Below are 19,288 nucleotides of genomic sequence, written 5' to 3' on the forward strand. Positions count from 1 at the left end.
TCAACCTGTGTGTCTTCAACAATCAAGCATCTGGAGAGCCTGGCCATCACTATTTGAGAAGTTATTTTAGCAAGAAAGTTACATAAAACAGTGAGAGAAGGTAGGTAGTCCTTTAACTGAAATCCAAAATTAGTGTTTTTTCTTGTGTTATATCTTGAGTAAGCCTCTCCATGTGTGCTGCATTCTCCTCCTCTTCTTTAGAACTTAGCTTAAATCGAATCCAAGCCTGTATGCTTAGGCTCTCTTCCTATCTGTGGCTTGCCCTGGACTTTGCTTAAAGGAGAGATTATACTCGTATACCTGCTGGAATCTGGCAGGTAACTGTGGGAGGAATTTATGTGGACTGGGATGCCCATGGCCCATCTAAAGGCAGCAGCTAGTTCTTGGCTTTGACCAGTGGTAATGCAGATCCATTCTTTCCAGAGTTTCTAAGTATTCCATTCTGGAAATCTGGATACATGTGTAATTTTTAAAATGAGTCAATTAACTCATATTTTATAAAGAAAAATTAATGGGCCAAATGTATGTTGGCCAAAATTGGCCCATAAGCCATGAATTTGTAGCCACTGTTTTAGGGTTCTAATTAGAAATGCATAATAGAAATGACTTCTGGAGTTTTTTTGACCATATATGCCTAATCTCTAACCTCAGAAATGTAAATTGAACAGTTTAAGCAGAATGTCCCATATGTCAATACTGTCCCTCTCTTGAACTGAGTATTGTCATTGTTAGGCCCATACCTACCAGATTTGGCTCACTTAAATATTGCACTACAGATCAGACGTGAGTTTGTCTCAGTTGTATATTTTAGGATTGGTATGTATTAGGCTGTTGGCTGGACCACGAATAAAGAAAAGCTGATCTGACTCCATTCCCAGCTGATCTCAACCTTACACTCTGCCCTATAGATCTTTGGTTTTGAGGCTGTTTCCCGTGTATGACAACTATATGCAAAACTAGGAAAAAAACCTTTCTCTTCACCTTGCCTAAGTTACTTATACTTAACCCTAAGTAAGGGATAAGACCTATTGATTGATTGATAGATGTGGAGTCCAATGACTTCTGGTATTTGAAAAGTCTTGAAAGCTTTTGGTCAACTGACTTTTAGAAATATCACATGTGAGGCTGTGCATGGATGTCCATCTTTATGTGTCCTAACCCCTTGCAGCAGGCCATAGTTGAGGTACATGACTCTATTCTAATCTGTGGGAACAATTTCCTAGACTAGCAACAGTTGAATGTATTAGATCTTAAAGGCTTGGGTTCTTGGCAGAAAACTAGTAGAATAAAAACGAGTGTGCTTGGTACCTATAATCCCTGACCATCAAGGTAGACCTCAAAGAAGTTTTTGCTGAAAAAGAGAGGTATATTTTTTGATGCAGTCCTTATAGATTTATTAGAATTTGGAGTATTTTGTTCCCTAAAGATTTCTGTGTAGAAAGTTAGGCTGAGTGGACATTATGGTTTACCTACTAATTTAGTGATTAACTTTTACATTATGTAAATTTGGAAGGACTGTATTCTCTCTTTTTTAAAACTTTTTTTAATGTTTATTTATTTTTGAGATGGAGACAGAGCACGAGCCAGGGAGGGGCAGAGAGAATCCAGTGGGGGAGACACAGAATCTGAAGCAGGCTTCAGGCTCCGAGCTATCGGCACAGAGCCTGATGCTGGGCTCGAACCTACAAACTATGAGATCACAACCTGAGCTAAAGTTGGGCGCTTAACTGACTGAGCCACCCAGGTGCCCCAGGACTATATTCCCTCTTTAGAGAAACTTCCCTGGAGGACCATACAGTTATACCATTCATTCCTGATAATTGCTGACTTCATTGGTACTAATCAAATTTTTAGCTTCGTTACCTGTATCTACCAGGTATTTAGCAGTGAGCCTCTAAGTAAGCTTCACACCTTCTGTACCAAAGGAGGGCATATATGTCAAAGAGCCACTCTGACAGTAATCTCTGTGTCTGTTACCTTGGGCTAAATTATGTGGGTATCAAATTATCCCAATTTATAGTGACAACAACAAAGGTTCTCTTTTTCTTATATCATACGTATATCATGGGTCAACTGTGGTTCTACTCCATGTCATGTTCATTCCAGGACCCAGACTGCTGTTTGGGGCATGGCTAGTAAGCATAATGAATCATGAGCTGTTTTTTTTTTTTTTTGTTTTTTGTTCTTTTAATGTTTATTTATTTTTGAGAGAGAGAAACAGAATGTGAGCAGGGGAGGGGCAGAGGGAGAGGGAGACACAGAATCCCAAGCAGGCTCCAGGCTCTGAGCCGTCAGCATAGAGCCCGACGAAGGGCTCAGACCTATGAATTGTGAGATCATGACCTGAGCTGAAGTCAGAGACAAATTGACTAAGCCACACAGGCGCCCCCATGAGCCGTTTTTAAAGTCTCCTTTCAAAGTGACCACTTCTACTCATGTTTCATTGGCCAAAGCAAGTCAGATAGCCAAGACTGATATCACTCAGAGAGGGGTGGAGAATAACTTTTGAACAGTAATACAGTCTAATGCAGTTCCACTTCCTTAAGTTCTTACAGCTGGTATCTTGGGCATCTGTTGCCACTCAACACAAAAAGCAGGAAGTGGGTGAAGTCTGTGCCTGAATTGCACAACAGCAGCCATTGACACCGCAGCTATCAACTCTCTCGTTGGACCTAGGCAATGGGACAGTCAGTAATTTTTTTATTTTCCAAAAGACCTCCTGGCATTGCAGAAATAAATAATAACCTCAGGAATGGTCACCGCTCTTACAAAGAACCATTTCCCCTTACCTGTTCTAGCTTCCACAACTTCCCATGATGTATGCTTTCTAGGATGCAAGTTGAAACGCTGGTTCCCCCTCCTGGCCTTTGTGAAAACTCACAAGTAATGTTATTACATATACTATGCTCATTCATAAAAGCTCCCATTTTTAGGGGTGCCTGGGTGCCTTGGTCATTTAAGTGTCCGACTTTGGTTCGAGTCATGATCTCATGGTTGGTGAGTTTGAGCTCCGCTTTGGGCTCTCTGCGCACAGCCGGCTTCAGATCCTCTGTATCCTTCTCTCTGCCTCTCCCTCGTGCACACACCGCCCCCCTCCCCCCCGCCACCAAAAATAAACATTAAAAACTACCGTTTTTACCTTGAAGCGTCTTCTATCCTTCCTAGCTCTTTTTATCGGTTCTTGCTGCCACAAATTGAAGCTTATGCTCCCTAATGTTAATTGAATTTTTGTTTTTTTAAATTGTATATTCCAACAATGTTTTATCCAGTTTTGTCTCCTCAGTGAGCTCAGTACTCTTACTCAGATTCCAATCTTTGGTGTAGTATTGAGTTCATTACTTTAATGAATTGTGTCTTATTTCTAAAGAAATGGGCCAGGGGTGCCTGAGTGGCTCAGTCGGTTAAGCATCTGACTTTGGCTCAGGTCATGATTTCGCACTTTGTGAGTTCGAGCCCCGCGTCAGGCTCTGTGCTGACAGAGCCTGGAGTCTGCTTCGGATTCTGTGTCTCCCTCTCTTTCTGTTCCTCCCCTGCTCACACTCTGTCTCTCAAAAATAAGTATTAAAAAAAAAAAATCTAAATAAATTGGGCCAATCACAAGTTCTCTAGATTGTATTGGGTGTTTTATCTGTGGAACGGTTCAACTCTCAATTCTGATTTCTCTTTGCCTCCCCTTTTCCCTGACTACCCCTGTGACTCCACTGAAAACCTTATTTTAAAAAAATGTTTTGGAAGGTGTATATATTGCTACAGTGGATTAGTAAATATCTTTATCATGATACACTTAAAAAGTGTATTTGATTATTATGTGGAACTGTTTACAAATTTGATAAAGTAGGAAATTCAATGTACTACTTAAACTTCAAAGTTAAGATTTCACTTGTAAATAAATTTTTTTTGAAGTTTATTTATTTATTTTGAAAAAGAGAGAAAGAGCACAAGCAGGGGAAGAACAGAGAGAGAGAGAGAGAGAGAGAGAATCCCAGGCAGGCTCTGCACTGTCTGAGCCACCCAAGTGCCCCAATAAATACAGTATTTCAAGCTTGTCTTCTACTAGATGTTGTAAATATTTGAGTTGCTTGACTCTAGCTGTGTTGTTATGTTATGTTACCGTTATGTTATGTTATTTTTTACCTTAGCTTTTAAAATAGCAATTCTGGGGTGCCTGGGTGGCTCAGTTTGTTAAGCATCTGACTTGATTTTGACTCATGTCACGATATCCCAGTTTGTGGGATCGAACCCCGTGGCGGGCTCTGCACTGACAGCGTTGAGACTGATTGGGATTTTCTCTCTCCCTCTCTCCCTGTCCCTCCCCTGCACATGCACATTCTCTCTCTCCAAATAAATAAATAAACTTAAAATAACTGTTCTAGGAGACAACTTCCAAAATACTCATTTGTTTTTCTTTTTTTCCTATCTAGATCACAGGAGACCCCTGGAGATGGGCAGCCTCCAGCTTTACCACCCAAACAATCAAAGAAAAACAGTTGGAACCAAATTCATTATTCACATTCTCAACAAGATCTGGAAAACCATATTAATGAAACATTTGATGTTCCATCTTCCCCTGAAAAATCTACTGTAAGTACCTACTTCAGATATTCTCACATCTCTTTGAATTTTTACTTTTATCATTTAGAGAGAGAGAGTATGGGAGAGAGGAAGAGAGAGAGAATCTTAAGTAGACTCCACACTCAGTGGGGAGCCCAGCCCAGGGCTTGATCCCACTACCCTGGGGTCATGACACAAGCTGAAATCAAGAGTTGGATGCTCAACCAACTGAGCCACCCAGGCACCCTCCCTTTGAACTTTTTAATCTGTAATGGAATTTCTTTTAGACTGTGGTATGTTTTATCTGTAAATTAAATTACTGTACTTTCTTTTTTTCATCATATGTTGGTCATGAATTTTGCCATGATTGACCCAATTGTGGAATTTCAACTTATCTTCATTTTTAAAATGTTCATTGCTCTAGAAGTTAATTCCTGACAAATTTATGTTGATTTCAGTCTTGCAAAACACTCGCTTTTAGAAGAAATGCTGATAATCCATTAAGTATCACTAACTTTATTATATCATTCACCAGGTGCACGGACTTTATCATTTTCATTAACCTTTTGAAATTGAGTGCAGGTCCCTGGATTTTATGATCACTCTCTGCTCTATAAAATGTATTTATGGATCGTTTGGTGCTTTTCCTTTAGAGGGCATGCTTTTACCACCACAAAATGGTAAATTTTTCAAATCTCCTGATTTATGAATTTTCATTGCTTTCTCAAGGAGATGTAAATAAACCAAAAGTGAGATTGTCAGTAAATTTTAGGGATACACTGTGTTCATGAAGAAGTTTTAAGACAGACAAATATGGGTATATTTCAGGAAACTTGAGGAGACATCAGGAAATAAAATAAGATACAGGGAGAGGAGGACCCGCAGCAGGTATTGGTAGGGCCAGAAGTTCCTGGTCGCCGCCTCTGTGGTAGCCCTCTTATGTCTAAAGTTTGAAGAGCACGAAGCAGCCACTCTGTTCTCCCACAGTTACTGCTTCACCACCACAGGCACATCCAAAAACAATCAGAATCCTTACCAAAAATGAGTGACACATTTGGTGATACCTGTGTGGTGATTCTCCTGTATCACTCACTCATACATTCATTCATCGATTCATAGTCACTGAGGTCTTTCTATGAGCTCGGTACTTTGGTGGGTAGTGGGAATGTAAAGACAAATAAGACATGGTCCCTGCTATTAAACAATCTACAGCCTAATTTATTTAATCATTTATGCAAATATTAATTATTAAGAATTGTGCATTGTTACAGGCTTTGGGGATATATTGGAATAAAATAGGAAAAAAAACCCCAAAAATTCTACCTTCAAGGAACTTACATTCTGGGGATAAGGGCGAGACAAACAGTAAACAAGGTAAATAATCTAAATATATAGCATGTTAGATAGTATACATTCTGGGGAGAATAGTAAAGAAGGAAGGGGCTAGAGAATTTCAGGATTAGAGGACCACAGTTTTAAATGGTGTAAGCCAGGGATGAACTCAGTGATGAGTCAGATAGATAGCTAGTGGAAGATTAGGGGAGCTGAGGGAATAGAAGGTACAGAGCCAGGAGTATGACTGATACGGTCAAGGAACACCAAGGGAATCAGTGTGGCTCGAGCAAAATGAGCTAATGAAGAGGAGATAGGTACAGGAGAAAGCCAAAGTCTTTAAAGATTGTGTTTTTTAACCCTGAGTGAGATACGAAGCAAAAGGGACAGGTCATATGTGAGGAGAAGAGCAGCATGATGTCACTTAAGTTGTAAACAGTGTCAGTCTGACTGTTGTATTGAAAATAGACAAAGGGTAGAAGCAGAGATACTGGTTGTGAGGTCATGCAGTATTCCAGGCAAGCAGTGGTGATTTGGATCCATATGGTAGCAGTGGAAGGAGGAAGACATGGCTGTATTCTGGATAGTTTTAGAACAGAGCTAACGTAATATGCTGAGGGATTGGATGTGGAGTGCTGGAGAAAGAGGAATCCAAGATAACAGCAAGGTTTGGGCCTGAACACCAAGGTTTTACGAAGTTTCTGTTTACTGAGAAGTAAAAGGCTGCAGGTAGAGCAGGTATGGGTGATATATTAGGGGTACAGTTTGGGACATAAGTGTGAGATGGCTACTAGAAGTCCATTTACAGATACGATTCTGGAGTTGAAGAGAAAGGTCCAAGCTAGGGTTATAATAACACTGAGGGTTGATGGCATGTAGACAGTATGTAAAATCACGAGAGAGGAAAAAAAAACACCAAGGAAGTGTAGTGTGTGCCGATAACTAAATAGGAGGTTCTAGGAGGTCTTTGGCTCTCCAAAATGTAAGCCTTAGGGAGATGAAGACCAGCAAAGGACACTGAGAAGATTCAGACAGCAAGGTAGGAAGAAAACTAGTCCACCGGCTAACTGACTAATGGCAAGAAAGTCACAGAGAGAATAGCCAACTTTGTCAGATGTTACTGGTAAGTCAAGACAAGGATTGACAGTTGAACACTGGATTTAGCAATGTGAAACTCTTTGGTGACTTAATTAGAACAGTTTTGATGGAGCATTGGAGATAAAATCATGACTCTGAGAGGATGAGATCAGAGGGAATAGAGACAGCAAATGTGGCCAACTCTTTAAAGACGTTTAAGAGCAAGAGGAAGGAGACAAATGGGGCGTAACTAGATGGGGAAGTGGAGTCCAGAGAAAGTTCATTTTTTTTAAGGGGACACATAAAAGTATTTCTCGGAAGGGTGGGGAAAATGGATAATGTAGGAGAGTAGAGAATTAATTGCTATAGCAGTATCCTTGAGTATGGAATAGGACCTGGGTCTAGAGCAAGTGGGAAATCAGTTTGAAGGTAATATAATTAGAAGTGATTATAAGGAAGGAGATACAAATAACTAATGCAGCTGTAGGGTTAAGGGAAGACTTCCCAAAGTGAGCATCTCTGACCCGTGTCTTGAAGGATAAGCAAGAATTAGCCAGATACTTACCCTGAAAGCACGCATAAAACATATTCAGTGAAAGTAACCAGTTTCAAATGACCATGTACACGAAATGTCCAGAATAGTCAAATGTAAAGAGACAGAAAATAGATTAATGGTTGAATAGGACTTAAGGAATGGGGGGGGTGAAGGGATGGGAAATGACTGACCGCTAATAGGTACAGAATCTCTTTGTGACAGGGCTGAAAATATTTTAAAATTAAACGGTAGTGGTGTTTCTACAACACGGTGGCTATAGTAAAAATGATTGAATTAAACACTTTGCATGAAGCGTATATAATGTGTGAGTTGTATCCCAATAAAGCTGTTTTTAAAAAGCAGAGGGAGGAATGTGAGTTGCTGTAACACTTATGAACACTTGTTGTGTGAAGAGCTTTGAGCCAGGTTCTAGGGGTATTGCAGTTAATAACTTAAATCATAATGCCCCTGTTCCTCCTTGCACTTAGTCTAGCATGCAGTGACAAGGAGGCTGTATCTAGTTGTGTAACTGCAAGTTAGTTATCAGGATTTACTTTCCTGGGGCTCCTGGGTGGCTCAGTCGGTTAGGTGTCCAACTTCAGGTCAGGTCATGAACTCACGGTTCATGAGTTAGAGCCCCGCATCGGGCTCTGTGCTGACAGCTCAGAACCTGGAGCCTGCTTTGGATTTTGTGTCTCCTTCTCTCTCTGCCCCTCCCCTGCTCGTATTCTGTCTCTTTGTCTCTCTCTCTCTCAAAAATAAGTATTTTAAAAAATTTTAAAAACCATGTAGTTTCCTGAATTAAAAGTTTGAATTTAAGTTATGACTTTTTGTATGTTGTAGATAATATTAATGTACAAAAAGCATACTTCATGTATACATTTCAAGGAGAGATTATAAGTGAGGAAGATTACAAGTTATTTATTTTTCTTTAAGCCTAATGGTGGTATCCCACAAGATAATCTTGTTCTAATCAGAATGAAACCTGATGAAAATGGAAGGTTTGGATTCAATGTGAAGGTAATCTAGCATTTACATTGTACTCAGTTTTTAAATTAAGATGTGTCTATTTTGGTAATATTTGACTGATATCTGATTTGCTCTGTTGTTAAGGGAGGGTATGATCAGAAGATGCCTGTGATCGTGTCCCGAGTAGCACCAGGAACACCTGTGAGTTATCTATATCTTGCAAGTAAATCCTATTTTCAAGAACATGTACTCATTTTATTTTTATTAGTTTAAATAAGTGGGAAAAAATTAATCTTTTCTGAAAATTTGTCAAGTATCAAATGTTGGCTAAATCTCTTAAGTTGTTGGGAAGTTTTCTAACTTCCTGTGTATAAGAGTTTTTTTAAATCCATGTTTTTGGAAAGAAGCTGTTTATAACTTTCAGTTATAGAAACTACAGTTTCTAAAGTGCTAATAGATTCTATCAAAATAACTGCTTTAAACAGAAAAATGGAGACAGAGGTATAGTATTTGTTTTGCTTTTTTGTTTGGTATTTTCATATAGAATTGTTTACCTATAATCTGTTTGCCTACTTTGTGTTTTAAAAATTGACTTTAAATAGATATGATAACTAGTGATTTTTTTCCCTATAGGGACAGTTTTTAAACTTTGTATTATAAACATTGTAAACAGAAGTTGAGAAAACACTGTATGTACCCATTATGATGAACCCTCCTGTTCCCTTAATTCACCTTCAGGATTCATGAACTTTCTGCTCATCACAAGGACAATTCTTAATGAGTTGTGGGTGTGTTCTCTTTATTGCTCTTTTATGTAGCAAATATTGCCCTCAATTTCTCATTTCTGTTGTTGCCTACTTGACCTAAATGGTCTTCAAGGAGTTTTCCATCAGCATCTTTTATCATTTACCTGTCTCTGTGTCCACAGACAGGATATAAACCAGCAGCCTGAAAGAGTCCAGTTAGGCTTTTTTTTTGGTGCTGCACAGCAACCTTATAATTGATTTGATGATCACAGTCAAGATTGATCAAGGATATCACAATGCATACCTTTGGTTCTGGTTGTTAAGGACTTTGTTGGTTGCAAATAACAGGATACTCTGGAATACCACTGGCTTATGCATAAATACAAAATGTGTCCTGTAGCTATAGTAGTACCTCACAAAACCCAAAGATAGGAATGCGGTCAGACCTGGAGGGGAAAAAAAACAAAACTTTAAAATAAACATCAGGACTCTCTATTTTTCACCTCTGTTTCTTTTTAGTTCCTCTAAATAAAATACAGGCTGAATAAAGACCGTGTACTTAGTAGCAGCTTCAAGTTAGTCCTGTAACATTCCCACCACATACTCTACTTTCAAATATGATTATGACCCTGACTCTGTACGAAAGAGAAACTGTATAGCTACCACCATTCTTAGTTTATGTGGTGGGCTACTGGTAACTTGTAGGTTTATATATTACCAGTTTAGTAACCCAGAGTGATTAAACCTCTCGTTCCAGTTTACAGACTTCTGGGAAGTAAGTCCTTTATAGATCCAGCTTGTATCAGATGTCCTCTTTTCAACACATCACTTGGGGTCAGTGGGGACAGGCCAGGGATATGATATATAAAATGCCTCTTGACCTATTCATGTGAAGGCTGGGGACAAAGATGGGGGAAATAGTCCAAAATTATTTATTAGTATATATATATATATATAATGGGAAATATGTATGTTTAGGACAGACTGCAGATGCAGAGATGAAAGATTGTTAAATTCTCATCTGTAGGTAACATCTAAAATAGAAAACTAAAGAAAAACAAAATCAGGATGTTATTTGGAGATACTGAAACGGATACAAAAGATGTAGCTAAAGTGTTGAAAGAAGTTGCCTGGGGTGGGGGAGCAGGATGTACAGAGGAACACAAGAAATGGTTGCTTGCCTTAGTAATCTCGTAGACTTAGTCATTTCTTCAAGCTGTGTGATGTGAACTTTACTAAAAACAAAAATTTTAACTAAAATTTTTTTAAGTCAAATACATATCTTTTGACGTGATGATTCCACTTCTAGCAGTTGCCGGTAATGAAGCAGTTGGACTAGGGAACAAAGGATATGCAAGGAAGTTCATTGTAATATTGTTTATAATAAAGATTGGGGTGGTGGTAAAACGTACATCATTGAAGTTGGTGAAATAAATTACGTGCTGCTTTACAGCTGTTGAAATGATAGATGATGTAGTTCTCTATAAGTATGGAAATAGGTTCATAAAATGGTGTCATAGAAAATGTGTATTATTGCTCCCCATGTATGTTTGATCCAGTTTTTTTAAATGTGAGTTAGTGCTTTACAATTTTGGGTGGCTGGAAATAGGGGTGCCTGGGTGGCTTAGTTGGTTGAGTGTCTGACTCAGCTCAGGTCATGATCTTGTGGTTCATGGGTTCGAGCCCCATGTCAGGCTCTGTGCTGACAGCTTGGAGGCTGGAGCCTGCTTCGGATTCTGTGTCTCCCTCTCTTTCTGCCCCTCCCCTGCCCACACTCTGTCTCTCTGTCTCTCAAAAATAAATAAACATTTTTTTTAAAATTTAAAAAGTTTGGAAACATACTCAAAATGCTAATAGTTTTTCATCTGGGTAGTGGAGTTATTGGTATTTATCACTTTGTTTTGTATTCTTCTCTTTAGTTGTCTGAATCATGATAATGAGAATGTGTTGCTCTTGTAATTAGAAAAGATAATACATCTTTTTTTATTTATCCACCAGTTCTAATAGTAACTGAATGACATAAAAGAAATACTAATTTTCCTGAGCAGTGACTGTGGATCATTTTCAATTAAGTCAGAGGTGTTCAGGGAACATCATATAGACAGGTTTATTTCTGAACAAAATTCTGTGACTCTAAATTTTCTTTTTAGGCTATACAAATTATTGATAATTTTCCCTATCTGCCGTGTAGAGCTATGTCCCATAAATATTGGCTGAAGGACACCTCACTAGCTCAGTCAGTAGGGCATGTGACTCTTGAGCTCAGGTCATGAGTTCAAGCCCCACGTCTCGTGGAGAGCCTACCTTTAAAATTTTAAAAAAGTCGCAGTTAGAAAACACCACATTTAAAAGATAAGAGAAGACACAAAAGTTCCCCAAAGGCAGAGAATGAGAGACAAGAAAGGTGGATGGAAAAAACAAAACCAGCGAAGCATAATAACAGTTAAGGGAGGAAGAAAGAGGTTTCCAGAGGGAAGCCTTAAAAAATATATTGGCTGAAGTTAGAACAATAGAAACTTATCATTTTTATATTATCTTCTTAGAGACCATCACAGTGTTCCAGTTGGAAACGTCATTTTAGGTGATTGGGGGAGAAGAACAGGACTTCAAATATTTTAATGTTATTTTTTATATTGGGCACCTTCTGAAATGGTTAAAATAATTCCCAATTAAAGCCATGTTTTTCTTTCTGTCTGATTATCTTTGAGCCAGCAATTGATGCTCCAACAAAATTCGTTTAAATATATAGTTTATTGGGGTGCCTGGGTGTCTCAGTCGGTTAAGCATCCTGACTCTTGATTGTGGCTCAGGTCATGATCTCACAGTTTGTGAGATCAAGGCCTGCATCAGGCTCTGCGCTGACAGTGTGGAGCCTGCTTGGGATTCTCTCTCCCTCTCTCTCTGCTCCTCCCTGCCCCGCCCCTGACTCAAAACAAATAAACGTTTAAAAATGAATAAATAAGGGGCGCCTGGGTGGCGCAGTCGGTTAAGCGTCCGACTTCAGCCAGGTCACGATCTCGCGGTCCGTGAGTTCGAGCCCCGCGTCAGGCTCTGGGCTGATGGCTCGGAGCCTGGAGCCTGTTTCCGATTCTGTGTCTCCCTCTCTCTCTGCCCCTCCCCCGTTCATGCTCTGTCTCTCTCTGTCCCAAAAATAAAAAAAAAAAAAAAAAAAAGTTGGAAAAAAAAAAAAAGAAAAAAATGAATAAATAAGTATGTAGTTTATCTAGACTTTCCAGATCAGAATGCAAATAGATAAATAAAATGCAGCTTCAGCTTCCACAAAAAAAAAAAAAAAAAAGAATGAAAATAGAAATTTATAAATAAACCCGACGAAAGGCAGATTAAGTATGAGAGAGTTTCTGTCAGTGATAATGGGTTCAAAAAAATTAATCTCTGCATGTTCTAGCATACTGATTAACTACCCCATTAGCCTCAGTCTCTGAACTGGAAATATCAGTGGATGTATTCAAGGTACAGTAAGAGAAATGCATAGCTATTCTCTTCCTACCACATGGACTGCCGCCTCTTTCCTGCCAGCTGTACTGTCCACAAATAAGGTAAGAGGGTAACCCTTTGCTCCAGCCCATGTACCATTGATATGGAGCAGTTCACCACTCTTCGGGTACCGCAGAGGCATTTACAAAAACTAGGGACCATATTGGTACACAAAAGGATCACAGTGCTAGTGCACAGAGGGAGTATATGAATGTCATCTCCACTGTGAGAAGTAGAGAAAGGAGCGACTAGAGAGAATGGTCATTACTTCTGAACTTGCATTTTCTAGATTGTAATGCTCTGCATTGAATCATCACATTTCTGTCTTTACAAATCTGTGAAATAATTAGAGCAGATACCTGCTCCATTTCCAGAGTTTCGTGTGTTTAAAATCACACACTTTGTAAGCAGCAAAGGAAGAACTTTTGCTCACAGTACCTTGTTGGATTTTATTGACTTTTTTATTATGAATTTGACTAGTAGTGCTTTCATTTCTTCAGTCCCTTTTTTGTGAGATCCGACCGTGTCATTTCCTTCTCTGTCCGACCTATCATCCTTCAGACTTGACGTCCATCTGTTCGCATTGCTGTGTTCCTGGAGCATGCTGTCCATGCTTGTGCTTGCCTCTTTTTGCCTAATTACCTCTTTGTTTTCTCAGTAAAATGCAGGTCGCTGTCACTTCGCACTGTAGTGCAGAACCATAAAAACGACCATGCAAGCTGACACTGTATAAAGCGATCTTGATAATCAGTGGGAAAAGTTATGGTGATTTCTAGGACCTTTAAATTTTTTATCAAATAATTGAAATTTTCTTAGTTACTCTTATAAATATATAGGGAGATGAAAAAATAATAAAACTAATAGTGCTTTATTATCCTCTAATTCAAACTATCAGAAACACTGAGAAATATAAAGAAAGCATTCTATTTTCTGATGGAAACTTACCACAACTATGTTGAAACTTGTTTCCCTTATTGTCGTGTAACTTAAAATACAAGAGTGAGCATTTTTCTTTCTTTGGCAAATTGTCCTAATCCTTTCTAAATTTGTATTCACTTCTAGCATTCATCCTGTGCATTTTCAGTGTTATGAAATATACCTTTAGTGAGAACTTTTTTGCCAGCCTCACTTCCTCTAGGACATTTTCATCTTTCTCATCACAGCCACTTTCGTCATTTATGTTGATAAGTCTGCCTTCACTGAATTCCTTTCACTGCATGCCTAGAGGCTAACAGTAGCCGCAGCAGCAGCATTTCCACTGTCAGCGGTTGATATTCGATTTGCATTTTGCTTCCAGCACTATCACTCTTTTGTTTCTTTGTTGCATTTTTAACTTTTCTGGCTAGTTCCTGCTCTATATTTACGTGGGTTTATCACTGGGAGACATGGAGGTGACACAAGTACCTGCTTTGCTGTCCCTGCGTGAACTGAATAACAGATGCACATCACCAACAGACTTTGAAAGAAGCGATGTGTGATAGGTCACTGATTATGATGTGTGTCTGTTACTTATGTCGTGATTTGTGGACTCACAAGCTAGTAGCCAAGTTCGTACGTTATGCAATTATTCAATTAATGCATCGTGGCAACTGCAATCTGAACCTTTTTGGGAGACAGGTGTTATCTAACTGTACTGTGGTGACAAATTTGTACGTATCTGGACCATGCAAAGTGAGGGCTGCCTGTATCTATGCACCTTGAGGCATAGTCTTATCTGTGTATCTAGGTGTATAATAGGACATCAAGGAAGAAGTTGTTGAAAAGAAAAAGAAAAAAAGGTAGTAGCTTCATGGGAAAGCCAGATTTCTACTTCTTGCAAACAGATGAGTAAATGGATGGATGCCGTTCTACATATAGTTTTTGTTCTCCTGCTGTAGTGTCTATAAAAATAAATTCCTGTGCTTTACTTTCAGAAAGCCATGTACACACCTGAAACTTTATTTATGTTACATTACAGGCTGACCTCTGTGTCCCTCGATTGAATGAAGGGGACCAAGTTGTACTGATCAATGGTCGGGACATTGCAGAACATACCCATGATCAAGTTGTCCTATTTATTAAAGCTAGCTGCGAGAGACATTCTGGGGAACTCGTACTTCTGGTTCGACCTAATGGTGAGTACTCTATGTAGCACTGGATATTTTTATTGTTTCTTACTTTTGTTACTAGACGCAGCAACCAGAGCGGGCTTTTAAAAAACAAATCATGCCATGACAGTTTACTGCTCAAAGTGGCTTGCATTCACACTTGTGGTAGGATTCAGTTCTTGGCCCCTTGTCTACCACACAGCCTTGCTCACTCTCCTCTGTTCTGTGCTAGCTTTTTAAAAATTCCTTCTGCCCACTCTCAACAATAGCCAAATTATGGAAAGAGCTTAAATGTCCATCAACTGATGAATGGATAAAGAAATTGTGGTTTATATACACAATGGAGTACTACGTGGCAATGAGAAAAAATGAAATATGGCCTTTTGTAGCAACGTGGATGGAACTGGAGAGTGTGATGCTAAGGGAAATAAGTCATACAGAGAAAGACAGATACCATATGGTTTCACTCTTAGGTGGATCTTGAGAAACTTAACAGAAGTCTATGGGGGAGGGGAAGGAAAGAAAAAAAAGAGGTTAGAGAGGAAGAGAGCCAAAGCATAAGAGACTCGTAAAAACTGAGAACGAACTGAGGGTTGATGGGGGGGGTGGGAGGGAGGGGAGGGTGGGTGATGGGTATTGAGGAGGGCACCTTTTGGGATGAGCACTGGGTGTTGTATGGAAACCAATTTGACAATAAATTTCATATATTGAAAAAAATAAATAAATAAAAATTCCTTCTGCCTAAGATGCTCTTCTTGATTTTTCTATGATTTATATCTTCATTCAGGTCTCTGCTCAGATGTCTTCCCCAGAAAATCCTTCTCTTCTGACTACCATAGCTAAAAAGGCCTCCCTCTTCCCTCAGTTGCCCTAGTAGTGGTCGGTACACAGTAAATACTTGTTAAATAAATGAGTATATTTTGAACCACTTTTATTTACTTTTCTTAAAAGTAAATCCAAGTTAGTTTTTAAATCCAAGTTAGTTAACATACAGTGTAGTAATGGTTTCACAAGTAGAATTTAGTGATTCATCACTTAAATATAACACCCATTGCTCATCCCAACAAGTGCCCTCCTTAATGCCCATCACCCATTTAGCCCATCCTCGCACCCCACACCCTCCCAGCAACCCTCAATTTGTTCTTTCTATTTAAGAGTCTCTTCTGGTTTGTCTCCCTCCCTGTTTTTATCTTATTTTTCCTTCCCTTCTCCTGTGTTCATCTGTTTTGTTTCTTAAATTCTACATATGAGTGAAATCATATATTTATTTCTCTGAATGACTTATTTCGCTTAGCATAATACATTCTAGTTCCCTCCACATTGTTGCAAATGGCAAGATTTAATTCTTTTTGATCACTAATATTCCATTATACGCACCCAGACACGTACACACCACATGTTCTTTATCCATTCGTCAGTCGATGGACGTTTGGGCTCTTTCCATAATTTGGCTATTGTTGATTGTGTTGCTATAAACATTGGGGTGAATGTGCCCCTTCAAATCAGCGTTTTTGTATCCTTTGGGTACATACCTACTAGTGCAATTACTGGGTCGTGGGTTAGTTCTAGTTTTAATTTTTTGAGGACCCTCCGTACTATTTTTCATAGTGGCCGCACCAGTTTGCATTCCCAGCAATAGTGCAAAAGGGTTCCCCTTTCTCCACATCCTTGCCAACATCTGTTGTTTCCTGAGTTGTTAATTTTAGCCGTTCTGACCAGTGTGAGGTGGTATCTCATTGTGGTTTTGATATGTATTTCCCTGGTGATGAGTGATGTTGAACATCTTTTCGTGTGTCTGTTAGCCATCTGGATGTCTTCTTTGGAAAAGTGTCTATTCATGTCTTCTGTCCATTTCTTAATTGGATTATTCTGGGGCGGCAGCAAGTTGAATTTGATAAGTTCTTTATAGAGTTTGGATACTAACCCTTTATCCAATATGTCATTTGCAAATATCTTCTCCCATTTGGTTTCTTGTCTTTTAGTTTTGTTGATTGTTTCCTTCACTGTGCAGAAGCTTTTTATCTTGATGAGGTCCCAGTAGTTCATTTTTGTTTTCATTTTCCTTGCCTCTGGAGACATCTACGAAGAAGTTGCTGCCTGTTTGTCCTCTAGAATTTTGACGGTTTCCTGTCTCACACTTAGGTCTTTCATCTATTTTGAGTTTATTTTTGTATATGGTGTAAGAAATGGTCCAGGTCTTTTGCCATGTCGCTGTCAAGTTTTCCCAACACCATTTGGTGAAGACACTGTGTTTTTTTCATTAGATATTCTTTCCTGCTTTGTCAAAGATTAGTTGCCCAATCATTAGTGTGTCCATTTCTGGGTTCTCCCTTCTTTTCCATTGATCTATTTTTGTGCTGATACCATACTGTCTTGATGACCACAGCTTTGTAATACAGCTTGAAGTCTGGAATTGTGATGCCCCCAGTTTTGTTTTTCTTTTTCAATGTTACTTTGCTATTTGGAGTCTTCTGGTTCCATACAAATTTAGAATTGTTTATTGTAGCTTTGTGAAGAATGCTAGTTTTTGGTAAGGATTGCGTTGAATGTAGATTGCTTTGGGTGTCATCAACATTTTAATAATACTTGGTCTTCCAATCCACGAGCATGAAATGTTTTTCCATTTCTTTGTGTCTTCTTCAGTTTCTTTCATAAGGTTTCTATAGTTTTCAGCATACGGATCTTTCACCTCTTTGGTTACGTTTATACCTAGGTATTTTATTATTTTCAGTGTCATTGTAAATGCGATTGATTCCTTGATTTCTCTTTCTGTTGCTTCATTATTGGTGTATAGAAATACAACCGATTTCTATATATTGACTTTATATTCTACACCTTTGCTGAATTCACATATCAGTTCTAGTAGTTTTTTGGTGGAGTCTTTCAGGTTTTTCCATGTAGAGTGTCATGTCGTCTTCCAAGAGTGAAAAGTTTGACTTCCTGCCGATTTGGATGCCTTTTATTTCTTTTTGTCTGATTCCTGAGGCTAGGACTTCCAATTCTATGTTGAATAATAGTAGTGAGAGTGGACATCCCTGTCGTGTTCCTGACCTTAAGGGGAAAGCTCTCAGTTTTTCTTGATCAAGGATGATATTAGCTGTGGGTCTTTCGTACATGGCCTTTATGATCTTCAGGTATGTTCCTTCTATCCCTACTTTCTTGAGGACTTTTAAAAAGAAAGGATGCTGTATTTTGTCAAATACTTTTTCTGCACCTATTGAGAGGATCATGTGGTTCTTATCCTTTCTTTTATTAATGTGATGTATCATGTTGATTGATTTGTGTATTTTGGACCAGGCCTATAGCCCAGGAATAAATCCCACTTGAGTAATTCTTTTAATGTATTGTTGCATTCAGTTTGCTAGTAACTTGTTGAGAATTTTCGCAATCATATTCATCAGGGAAATTGGTTTGGTTTGTAGTTCTCCTTTTTAGTGGGGTCTTTGGTTTTGGAATTAAGGTAATGCTGGCCTCATAGAATGAGTTTGGAAGTTTCCTTCCATTTCTTTCTTTCTTTCTTTCTTTTCTTTCTTTTCTTTCTTTTCTTTCTTTCTTTCGAACACCTTCAAAAGATTGGTATTAACTTGGTACCATTGGTACCATTGGTATTAACTTTGGTATAATACCAAAAGATTGGTATTATAAGCCATCTGGCCCTGGACTCTTGTTTTTTGGGAGATTTTTGATGACTGATTGAATTTCCTTATGGTTATGGGTCTGTTAAAATTTTATCTTTCCTGTTTCTACTTTATATGTTTCTAGGAGTTTGTCCACTTTTTCCAGATTGCCCAATTTGTTGGCATATAATTGCTCATAATATTCTCTTATTATTTGTATTTCTGTGGTGTCAGTTTTGATCTGTCCTCTTTTGTTCATGATTTTATTTGGGTCCTTTCCCTCTTTTTGATAAATCTGGCTAGGGATTTATCAATTTTGTTAATTCTTTCAAAGAGCCAGCTCCTGCTTGCATTAATCTATTGTACTGTTTTTTGTTTTTATTTCGATATCCTTGGTTTCTGCTCTTTATCATTTCCCTTCTTTGGGTTTTAGGCTTTATTTGCTATTTGTTTTCCGGCTCCTTTAGAGGTGTATGATTAGGCTGTGTATTTGAGACATTCCCCCTTCTTTAGGAAGGCTTGGATTGCTATGTACTTCCCTCTTAAGATTGCCTTTGCTGTCTCACAGAGGTTTTGGACACTTTTGTTCTCATTTTCATTGGCTTCTATGTACTTCTTAATTTCTTCTTTAATTTCTTTGTTAACCCATTTGTTCCTTTCTTTTTTTAATTAAAAAAAATTTTTAGCGTTTATTCATTTTTTGATAGAGACAAAGTATGAATGGGGGGAGGGGCAGAGAGAGAGAGGGAGACACAGAATCCAAAACAAGCTCCGGGCTCTGACCTGACAGCACAGAGCCCAATGCGGGGCTCGAACCCACGGACTGTGAGATCATGACCTGAGCTGAAATCAGATGCCCAACCGACTGAGCCACCAGGT

General features: G+C 38.7%; 1 protein-coding gene across 13 annotated transcripts in view; it reads left to right on the top strand.

Moving 5' to 3' along the window:
- Nucleotides 1-19,288, top strand: part of PTPN4 (protein tyrosine phosphatase non-receptor type 4) — a 217,266-nt gene that overhangs the window by 172,617 nt on the left and 25,361 nt on the right. For all 13 annotated transcript variants that reach the window (XM_058715513.1, XM_058715518.1, XM_058715517.1 and 10 more), the window contains 4 exons: nucleotides 4,422-4,581; nucleotides 8,432-8,515; nucleotides 8,609-8,665; nucleotides 14,663-14,819. In XM_058715513.1, coding sequence (XP_058571496.1) covers nucleotides 4,422-4,581; nucleotides 8,432-8,515; nucleotides 8,609-8,665; nucleotides 14,663-14,819 — 458 coding nt within the window. The remainder of the gene's footprint in view (nucleotides 1-4,421; nucleotides 4,582-8,431; nucleotides 8,516-8,608; nucleotides 8,666-14,662; nucleotides 14,820-19,288) is intronic.

Source organism: Neofelis nebulosa, chromosome 2 (assembly GCF_028018385.1).
Source record: "Neofelis nebulosa isolate mNeoNeb1 chromosome 2, mNeoNeb1.pri, whole genome shotgun sequence".
In the NCBI taxonomy this organism is placed as follows: Eukaryota; Metazoa; Chordata; class Mammalia; order Carnivora; family Felidae; genus Neofelis; species Neofelis nebulosa.